The sequence below is a fragment of the Rattus rattus genome, chromosome 2 (assembly GCF_011064425.1).
Source record: "Rattus rattus isolate New Zealand chromosome 2, Rrattus_CSIRO_v1, whole genome shotgun sequence".
Lineage (NCBI taxonomy): Eukaryota > Metazoa > Chordata > Mammalia > Rodentia > Muridae > Rattus > Rattus rattus.
In genome coordinates, this window is record NC_046155.1 from 59271908 (window position 1) to 59282854 (window position 10947).

At 49.3% G+C, this 10947-nt stretch overlaps 1 protein-coding gene across 1 annotated transcript in view; it reads right to left on the reverse strand.

Moving 5' to 3' along the window:
- Vwa2 (von Willebrand factor A domain containing 2) overlaps positions 1 to 10549 on the reverse strand; it is a 32172-nt gene extending 21623 nt beyond the window's left edge. The window contains 3 exon segments of the mRNA XM_032895035.1: positions 3825 to 3958; positions 5860 to 5934; positions 10492 to 10549. Of these exon segments, the coding sequence (XP_032750926.1) occupies positions 3825 to 3958; positions 5860 to 5934; positions 10492 to 10543 (261 nt within the window). The 5' untranslated portion in view covers positions 10544 to 10549.
- Between the last annotated feature and the right edge of the window lie 398 nt (positions 10550 to 10947).

Below are 10947 nucleotides of genomic sequence, written 5' to 3' on the forward strand. Positions count from 1 at the left end.
GTCACAGGTTAAGACAAAACAGAGAATTTACAGCTTATGGAGGGAAGGGTTAGTTCTTCCATGTGTAAAAGGACAGCGAAACAACAGAAAATGGGCCAAAGGCATGATCAAAGATCCAAGAAGGGGATGCTAACGGTTCTTTAATGGAGGGACATTTGGCCTTAGGAAAACAAGACCATCAGCTCGTGAAGAAAAAGAGATGCGGCATTTACAAAGGGAACCGTTCTCCACCACTGTGGGTATGAGTGTAAATGGTGTCACATCTATGGAGGGCAGCATATGCATTAATAGCTAAAATTGCACAGGGAGATTATCCTACAGATATTCTTCCACACAGTAAAAGGGGCATTTATAAGATCCCGGTGTGTTTGTAATAGCAACGGTCCATCCATAGCAGCTGGTGAGTGGTCCTGGTAAATCCTTGGGATGGTCTAATTATCTGTAATATCTGTATATAGAGAAGAGATTTCCAAGATAATATGAGATAGAAAGACAAGAGACAGAGAGTAATGTGTAAACTGATGTTAACTTGTATAGAAAAGGAGAAAATGGAAGCACATCTTTATGATGCCTGTGCTGGATAAAGTGGATCTGCAAAAAGTGGATCTGCAAGGGTACTTGGTGGGTGGATCTAGTAATCAAACACTAAGGGATCTGGTGATCAGTCAGAGAGGAGTGGGAGGGGGATCCAGTGACCAATCAGAGGTGGGGGGAGGGGAATCTGGCAACCAATCAGAGCAGGTGAGGGAGGGGGAAATCTGGTGAATAGGGAATGTATGGGTGCAGATTTTCTTCTCTGGCCTCCTTTTTATTGAACCATGTTAGGAAGTACTTGGTCAATGGGTGGGAGGAATTCTCTGGAGACCAGCAGCTGGGTCCACTTGCTTGGGTTAACCAGGAAGGACACGACTCAAACACAAGAGAATGGCTAAGAAACAGCCCCAGTGAATGGCTAAGGCCTTTCATTTAATTGGTGGTTTGGGAGTAAATTCGTTGCCTTTTATCTACAGTTTACTGTGCGCAGAAGCAAACCCCCCCAGGTTTCGGTCTCAGGGGCTGTTAAAGCAGGAAATGAGTGTTTGTAAAGTTAAGAGGAAGACTTCAAACACTGCAGCCCACCTCAACAGCAGGCCATCCACAAACACTCTCCACTTAAAGCTACTTGCAGATATCTTCCCGGAAACCAAAGGGATCAAAGTAAGTTTTGGATCAAATACAGCAAACAGAAAAGGTAGAAAAGCTGAAGCCACCCAGCGAAGCCTCTGTGCAGAGTACCAGTGGTCAGTCAAGACCCCGGCTCTCCCGAGCACACACCATTTTTCCCGTTCCTCCAGGTTTTTGTGTGTGCTTGTGAGTATGCTCGTGTATTCATGCATGTGCCTGTGTGCATATTTGTGTCTGCAAAAGCATGGAGATGTCAGAGGCCAACCTTGGGTGTTGTTTCTCCATTGGTGTTTCCCTGTGTTTCGAAACAGGGTATCTTACTGGGACCTGGGGCTCACTGGTCAGGCTGGAGTGGATGGCCATGGGTCCCCGGGCGTCTGCCTATTTCTACCTCATCAATACTGGGATTGCAAATGTGTAGCACCGTGTGTGTACAGCTTTTTGTGTGGGTTTGGGGAACAGAGCTCAAGTCCTCCTGCACAGGGAACAAGCACGTCTATCTGTTCTAGCGTCTAAAACACAACTCCTCCCAACTCTTGCTGAGAGGAAGTCTTTTCTAGGTTAAATCCAAGTCGATCTCCCCAAGCATCCATGGCTCACTCTCCTAAGACGGAGCCCATCTGCACTCTTCTACATGAATGCGTCCCTCATATAGAGAAGCTTCCAGGCTTCTCACTACTCCGGCTCTCTGTTTCAGGCAGGCCTCTCACCAAGCCCTGGCTTCAGCCTGCTTCCTCTCTCCCTGTTCTGTTCCGTGTAAATAGCTACACTGCTACCCTTCCTCACTGCCAGATATGCAGCTACATTGTAGCCAGGACCACTAGTGATGGGAGGGGGAGGGGTTATTTTTAAAGTGGGCCTTATCTGGAAGAAGGAGGAGACCCAGCAGGTCTCTGCCCTGGCCTCTTTAGGCTGACACTGTGCTGACGACACACTCAGAACCTCTAAGCTGCTCCAGTCTGGACTGAAGGAACGACATCTCCAGCGTGTCAGAGACTAGGCCTGGCTGCAGGCACTCCAGGACAATGTGCTCACACTTGCAAATGACACCCCTTCTCCAGACAACCTGGCCCCCATAACAGGCCTCACTTGTTCCTAAATCCTCCAGTGTTTACAGGATTAAGCCAGGAATGCTGCCTTGGAAAGCTCCTTCCTTTCTCAGCCTGTGACTAGTCTCTAATTTAAATAATTATGGCTTCTTCTTCATTTTATTTTACTTGGGGGTGGGTTTACATGGTTGAAAATCCAGAAAGTGTATATGTGAGTGTGTGTGTGTGTGTGTGTGTGTGTCTGTCTGTGTGTGTGGTAGAGTGTATATGTGAGTGAGTGTGTGTACGTGGGGTGAGTGTGTGTATGTGCATGTGTGTGGGGTGAGTGTGTGAGTGTATGCGTGAGGGAGTGTGTGAGTGAGTGTGTATGGGTAAGTGTGTGCATATGTGTGTGCATGTGAGTGTGTGGTGAGTGTATATGTGAGTGTGTATGTGTGTGAGTATGTATACATACACTTTCTGGATTTGAACCCTATCTGATCATTCATAATTAAGGATGAATGGGAACCCTAGTTGGTTTTTACCTGTCTCTACCAATGAGCGTTCAGACTGCCTGAAATCTTTTCTGGTGACAAGAAACACCAAAAGCAGTAACTTGTGGGTGGGAGTATTTAGGAGCGGACTGTCAGACTATGGGATCCTTGTAAACTGCTATGAGTTGGATGAGCTGGAGGACCTCATGGAAGTGGAAGCACTGGACATGCCTATGTTTCTGGTGCATGCGAACATTCACTTTTTCCTGGCTTGCCCATGGAGGGTATCACCAAGCCTCCAGTGTTTCTGTTCTGCTGGAGACTGCAACAGCTATAGGGCTGGAGGTCGACTGCTGGATTAGGGAAGCTGAGGGCCCTGTGTGGTTCTCTTCCAGAGGACGTATCCACACTCATTGTGCTGTGGGTTATTCAAAACTGTCCCCTTCAGAAACAAGAGCCCATCTCTGCTGTCTGTGACACTTGAAGCCAGGAAGGACAAGACATGAAGGTACTCTCTGGTTTCAAGTGGCCAGAGTGGACAGAGCTGGAATATTCTGGCCTGCTAAGTATGCGTTCTGTTTTCCAAGGAGCCAGGGATGAAATTCTAATTGAGAGGGAAGACAGCCATCGCTTAAATCCACATCAACAGCAGACCACCCACAGAGCACCCATAAAGACTTAATTAAGCTGCTTTAAACACAATCTCTCTATAGTTGGAAACCAGATCCATGCTCATCCCTCTGCAGCCAAGAGCCTGGATGAAGTTGTCTTCTGCATTACTCTGATCAGGAAGGGGAGTGTCATGTGGCTTATGTCTGCCCATTTGGTGCCCTCTCCTAGGATTCTTCCAACTCCATAGGAAAGAAGTGTACACTCTCCCCACCTCTACCTCACCTGTGGGGGAACTAACTGGAAAGACAATTCGGAACTACTCTGCTGCATGGGAGGGCACACTGAGGAGGATGAGAGGCACACTTAGCTGCCTTGGCCTATCCCTGACACCCCAGCATCAGTCCCACCATGCTGCAATTTGCCCCTTAGTCCTCTGCATCCCACAGACGATGCATTCCTCCCTCTGCCCAAAGATGAGTTTCTGTCACTCGAAACAGGGCACCAGATGAGAGGTGTTTACACTCACCCTGCCAGGACTGATGTCCAGGGCATCGCAGACAGCAGTGGCAAAGCGCTTGGACCTCTCGAAGCTCCCTTTCCCGATGCTGTGAGAGCCATCTAACAGGAACAGGATGTCGACCGCGGCTGAGCACCATATCACTTGGAGACAGGAGCAGATGGAGGTAATTGAACTAGGTTCTTTCTCGTTATAAAGACTGAGATAGGGCCTGCTTGTGAGCTCTTCAGACATAGTACATGAGTCCTGCGAAGAGGCTCTTCTGGGCTTCGCCATGGCCCCAGCCTTTGAGGGTTACTATCTCAATTGGGTACCCCACTGTGCAAGGCTGAGCAAGAATTCAAGTAGCAGCAGAGGCCACACCTTTCTTCTACTTCAGCACTGCCCGAGGTGCATCTGAGTCAGAGATTTTTACCACTGTAACAAAACACCATGACCAAAAGCAACACGAGGAGGAAAGGATCTATTTGGCTTACACTTCCACACCACAGTCCATCACTGAAGGCAGGGACTTAAGCAGAGCAGGAACCTGGAGGCAGGAGCTTATGAGGAGGCTACGAGGGTACGTGTGTGTAGTGCTGCTTACTGGCTTGTTCAGCCTGCTTTCTTGTACAACACAGGACAAGCAGGACAGAGATGGTACAACCACAATCTAAAATCTAAAGTCACTAATTAGGAAAATACCCTACAGGCTTGCTTATAGCCAGATCTTACTGAGGTGTTTTCTCAGTAGACCCCCTCCCCCCCACATACTGTGGCTTGTGTCAAGCTGACCGGAAACCAGCACAAGATGTATCTGACACACCCATCCAGATAATCCTTCTAGCTCCCCAAGGACTTTATTTCTTTGAATGTCTTCTTGAGACTTCCTACACCATACAATTCACCACTTCAGGTACATGATTAACATTTCTAGTTCACACCCTGACAGAATCCACCATCACCTCCCTGACGGTACAATATTTTCTACCAACTCAAGGAGAAAGTCTATCATCTAGCTCTCAACTCTAATCCTAAGGAGGTCTGTATTTTTGTGTATGTGTTTGTCTGTGTATAGACGTGCAGGTGTGCACACCCATGTACACAGCTGTGTAGCACAGAGGCCGATGACAGGTACGTTCTTCTATTGTATTCTCCTTCAGTTTTTTGACACCAGTGTCTCTCACTGCTTTCAGAGCTCGCAGGTTGACCAGTAAGCCTACAGGATTCTGTGATTTTGGAGCCCACGGGTTGACCAGTAAGCCTACAGGATTCTGTGATTTTGGAGCTCACGGGTTGACCAGTAAGCCTACAGGATTCTGTGAGCACTGCCCAGTGCTGGGATCATAGTATCCTGTCACACCCTCTGAGCCACACCCTCAGCCTGAGATTTGTGTTTTCACTGCCAAGGGACAGAGAAGGAAGTAGACACAGTGTGAACCAGTAACTTTCCGATAACAAAATACGAGGGAGTGGTAGGGGCTGGTGGTGAATCCTGAGCTCCCCTCTTACCTAGGAAAGTGGAGAGAAGAGGAACTAGGTTGGGCTTCTGGGAAAGCACTAGTTTGGCTTGGGCAGGTAGAAGGGGAAACATGGCAGGAAATATGTGTGGTTTGGTAGATGACAGGTGACAGAAAACCCTGAGGTTGGCTGAGAAATTTAGCAACAAAGGGGCTGCCGTGCTGACCTAAGGACCCACATGGAAAGAACACATCCCTCCAGTACCCTTTGACCTCCACATGCACGTGCGCGCGCGCACGCACACACACACACACACACACACACACACACACACACAAATAAATGAATGCAATATAAATTGAACTTAATGTTCCATAGCAACGAGGCTGGTTTTTTTGTTGTAGCTGCCTGTGGTTATCACTATTTTAACCAAGGAGAGTCGCTCAGCAGGACTTACGGGAAGGAATGAGTGTGGGGAATGACTGGGAAGGCCACGCCATGAGAGGCAGCAGTGGAAACTCCCAGGGAAGCATGGCCTCCCTGGGTCCGCTGCACAGAGATCTCAACAGTCGAGTGTTTGGAGGAGGAGGTAAGCTGAACTTACATTTGCTGGCCACTGCGATCTTCCCCGTGGTCTCCCGGCTCACATGCACTTCCTGAAGAGAGCTGGACAGGGACACTGGAGGAGAAAACACCAGAAGCAATCATGATGTGGTAGGATGGGAGGTATCTTTACCTCAACACTATGTGTCCTAAGTGAACAGGAAATAAAGCAGAAGGTAGAAACGTACAGAAGTCTAATATTCTTCTCTCAAAAACCACCAGAGAGCCTTGGCTATAGCATGTAAGGCTGGGCTGTGCCTCATGCTAGAACACATGTGAACGCTCGGCTCCCACCCCTCCACCCCCAGTATTCCATGGATAGCATTTGACAATCTCTCCCCTTCTGTGAAGTAACTTTGTTATTTATATTTGAGCGTCTTGTGGAGGAAAGGGCTGTTGTTGCTATTGTTACTGTTGACTTATTAACACCAGATGGCTACGGAAATACTGTGGTCCTGAGGAGCTCTGTCCTTGATCATAACACTGTCCCTTCTGGAGACAGACCTTAGCTGTGTGTACAGGTATGTTCTTGCAAGGTCTTAATCTGCTGCAGGATCAAACGTCACTGTCATAAAACTTAAAACTCACGGAAGAGGCAAATCTGCAGAAAAGCACCTGGGCCCATGTTCGAAGGGGGTGCCAGCATGCTGAAACGTACGAACTTCGTGACTAAATTTAAAATTTAGATAGAACTGAGAAAGGATTGAATGGGGGGCTTCTCCCACAATGATGACGCTGTAAATTGACAAAAGGTTTCTAGAAAACAGTTTGGCCACATGAGTTAAGAATCATAAAGATGGTAATGTCCTGTAGTTTTATGACTGAAAATAAATCAAAGGGAAACACAGCTGTCATGGAACAGAGGTCGTGGGAGGGAAATGTAGGTCAAGACACTCTCCTTCAACAGTCTCTGTGCTAGAGAAGCGCAAAGACAGACAACAGACACACAAAAATATGTGGGGAAAATGTTGATACATTTACCGGTACGGTTAAGACGATCAAGAGCTAAAATGTGTGAGGGTAGCGCCTTCACTGATAAGTTGATAATGGTATATCAGCAGTCAGGGATAATTTAGACTCTGGGACTGAGTGTAGAGGGAAGTGACAGAAAGACTGGGTCCAGGTCGAGAGGCCACGAGGTCAATTCCTGGCACCCCAAATTTAAAAAAAAATAAGAAACGAACTTGGAAGGTGGGGATAACATACCAAAGGGGCCTCAGGATTGTTAGAAAGTGATGGCCTGAAAATAGGGAGGGGGGACACCCAGGGAGCCATTTTGCAAAGCCAGCTCCTTTTTGCAACTTCAAGGCGTGGGCATCTAGTGGGAGTGTACATGGAGCTGCTGCTGGACCAATGTGACACAATCCGTGGGGACACAGGCAGAGGAGGCAAGCAAGCAGAGCAGAGCCTCGCAGGGAGTGGACGCAGAGGGCGGATGAAGCATCCTGACAGTGAGTAGCCGCTGGGATGTGACAAACTGGGGAGCTGATTGGTTGGTGGACAAGAAGGGGGGAGTGAACGAGGTATGAGGGTCAGGGGAGAGGGAGGGGAAGTCATGGGACTTCCAACTCCTAGGAAACTGATAAGACACACACTCAAAGGACATGCTGGGCATGGGAATAACACTGCAAGCACAGATGTTACTGGTCGGCCTGCTCTCTCAGCACCTGCTAGGCTGGTCCTCTGCCTTCCTGGCTCCTCCACACACAGTAGGCTGCAGTGGCTACTCCTCTGCTCTCTGTTTCCCTTCCTCCGGGTGTCAGCAGACAGTCCCTGCTTCCCACCACTGTGCTGACCCAGCACTGACCTCCACAGTCCCAAGCTATGGGGGACCGGTTCTGGGGCAGGCTCTCTGCTTCACCGCACCGGAGACCCTCAAGGCCTGTCAACTCAGAGACTGCTGCTGCTCATCCCATAATCCCATGGAGACCTCAGCTCTCTGGAAACCGCCGAGCATAGGAATACGCCCGTCTTCCGTGTTCACGGACCTTCACTCCCCACTTGCATTCCACGGGCACTAAAGTTTCCTGAATTAAGTCTAGGAGTTGTTGACGAAGGTTCCAGGAGCCAAAGACTCTTCACAACTACATGAAAAACTTAAAAGTACTGTTCACTTTTAAAGACTTAACAGGAACCCCAAACCTACCTCCCCCCTGAGACAGGAACACTGGGGAGATCCAGGACCAGGGGCCACCTGTTAAACTTGGCACTTAGGTCACTTTGCCCCCTGCATCCCGTGCTAAAGGGTTACAGGGAGTACCAGGATTTGGGCAGGCCCGTCTTCTGTCTGGGCGACTCCTCAATGCTTTCTGCAAGCCACTGTGCAATGCAACAGAATAGGAATAGAGTGATTGCTTTAGCGGCTTCTCATCAAGGTCTGCTGCCGTAGGTCAATGTCTTTATGCAGGCGAGGGCTGGCACAAGTTAAAACAAGGCCTGTGATTGGGCAGTGAAAAAGTAAGGCGTGAACGAAGTTTTTGTAAGACGGGAGAAAAGAAGGAGAAGGGGAGAAGAACCAAGATGGAGGCAGAGAAGGGCGAGCCAGATCCATGTGGCCTTAAACGGCCACAGGTTGTTATGAATATTTCTTAAGGGATGGGTTTTTATAGGGCAATTTATCTTATCTAGGTGGGCGGTTGATATCATTATCAATTGGCTGTGAGTTTATTGTGTGGACGTTTTGTGGAGTGTAAATTTACTGAGATAAATTACTGAGATAAATCTGATTGATACATTATAAGCTTATTGAGTTTTGATTTTAACAGGTTACTGGGAGTTGTGACTATAACCGCCATGGCTGAGATGACTTTATCCCACTAATGCCATATGGTTAGACGATGACGGCTAGCGAGGGACTGTGGATATTTTTAATATTTACCGCAACAGGTGCCTCTTTGAAAGACCTCCAGCCAAGGTTCCAGAACTCCACGGTCCTGGTGGCTGGGTGGGCGATGCTTATACACAGACAATACTGCAAACTGGGGGTGCAATCAAACACTCACCTACAGACAGGAGAGTCCAGGCTTGCACAGAGAGCTCCTGCAGTCCTGTCTCCCGAGAGGACCCGCAATGATGGGGTTAGACCAGGAGTCAGGAGGCCTGGCTGTCCCACTAACCGTGGGTTAGCGACACAACCTCTTTGTATCCCAGGGCCTCATCCATATAGAGTGTTGGACGGATCGAGTGTGAGAACATGTGGGACAAGGCCACAAAAAGGAAGCACTGACATCCGACGGAGCAGATGCCGATCAGAAACCTGTTGAGGCCTAGCTCCTTGGCCAGGAAGATAGCAAGTGAGACCGTATACCTCCCCTAGGCTTGGAGACGGGATAAAATGCCCTCTACTTCCAGCCGCCTGTTCATGGGGGACAAGGGGTGGGGGATGACCAAAGTTGACTCAGCAGACAGCAAACACCTGCTCTCTGAAACACAGCCTAGGAAAGATCACACTCCTAGAGGCTTCTGTCAGTTTTGTCAGTTTTCTTCTCAGTTTTGCAGAGGTGCACCCCAGGCTGGGCTTGCACAACTAACCATAGCGTACAAGTTCTTATTTCTGGGATGACTGTGTGGAGGCACACTGGGTCCTCCATCATCTCTGTTCATCCTTCAAAGAGGTTAGAGCTTAGGAAGGGGGGAGGGCAAATCAGGAGGTTAACAGGAGGGAGCTGCAATTCTGTGTTTCAGTCTATGTCCAAGCAAGAGGCCCACTTCAAGGAACAGCAGTGGGTAATCATCTACAGGGTCCTTCCCAGGGGAAACCAACAACTGTCCAAACTCAAGGCTGCACCAGGTACTACAGGGCACAGCCTCTAGGAGGATGAATGGGGAAATGACAATCTGGGAGCCCAGAGCAGCTGTAGAGGGCACTGAGGGATGGGGAGGAGTTTACTCGGTGACAGTGGCAGGAGGGGGAGCGGGGCACGTGATCTGGCAGAGTGGCTCTCAGGATTCAGATCCTCTGGGAAAAGGAGAAAGTAAGGGTGCTGTGCAGAAGGAGGAGACTTGCCGGAGGACTCACAGGATGAGGCGGGACCTCTTAGAGAAGGAGAAGGTCACTTAGAAGCTTCAGGCAGGGGCAAAGCAGTGGCCGGACTTGATCGGATTTGTAGGGAAAAGGCTGCTATGTGGAGAACGGCAAGGAGGGGCCCAGAGGACCCAAGCAGATCAGATCATCGGGAAGCAACTGGAGAAGTGCAAGCAGAGAACGGGGCTGCGGGGAGGGAGTGGAGATGTAGATTCAAGAGACTACGCATTTAAAATCAGGGCTAGGGAGGTGACTCTGTGGGCGCCAGGCTTGCTGTGCCAGCATGAAGGCCTGAGCTTGGATCCCCAGCACGCAGATGAAGGCTGGGAGCAGTGGTGTGTATCTGCAACCCCAGCACTGGTCGTAGAGACAGGACAAGCCCAGGGCCTCACTGCCAGCCTGCCTCGCAGAAAGGGTGAGCCGGGGGTCCAGCAAAAGCCTCGCCTCGAACACTGAAGTGGAGAGTGACTGAGGAGGAAGATATCTGACATCAGCTTCTGGCTTCGGGTGAGCGAATGCCTCCTCTTCTCCACACATGCAAAAGCCAGCGAGCGGGATTAGAAACAAACCAAGCCCTCAGAATTTACAGCCCACTGAAAGACACCTTACCTCTGGAGAACAGGAGAGTGTAGATGGCTGGTAGAAACAGAAATGGAGGCATGTTGTTCGACCTACAGGTGGGGGGGAAAGAAAGCAGGCATTAGCAGAGAGCTCTGTGACCAGTCCCAGCATGCCTCTACAGATATACCCAGGAACAGGACACCAGAGGCCTCAGGATGATTACTGCAGTCTGGAGAATCAAGCCCTCCTAAACCACGAAGGCATTTCCCAAAATCTAACTTTAATCAGCTATCTGACATAGTTCCTATTAGCATTCCTACCTCAAATCCCATCAAGGTCCTCCACAGCCTTTTGGAGATTTTTCTGCCCAAAAGGTCCCCAGTCTCAGCCCCGCAAGGTCCCAACAGGCATATCATCCCTTTAAAGCCACTCCCTCCTCCAGAAACAATCGAGGTGAGGGCTGGAGTTGAACACCGTCAGGAGACATTTCTCGGTTACTAAGAT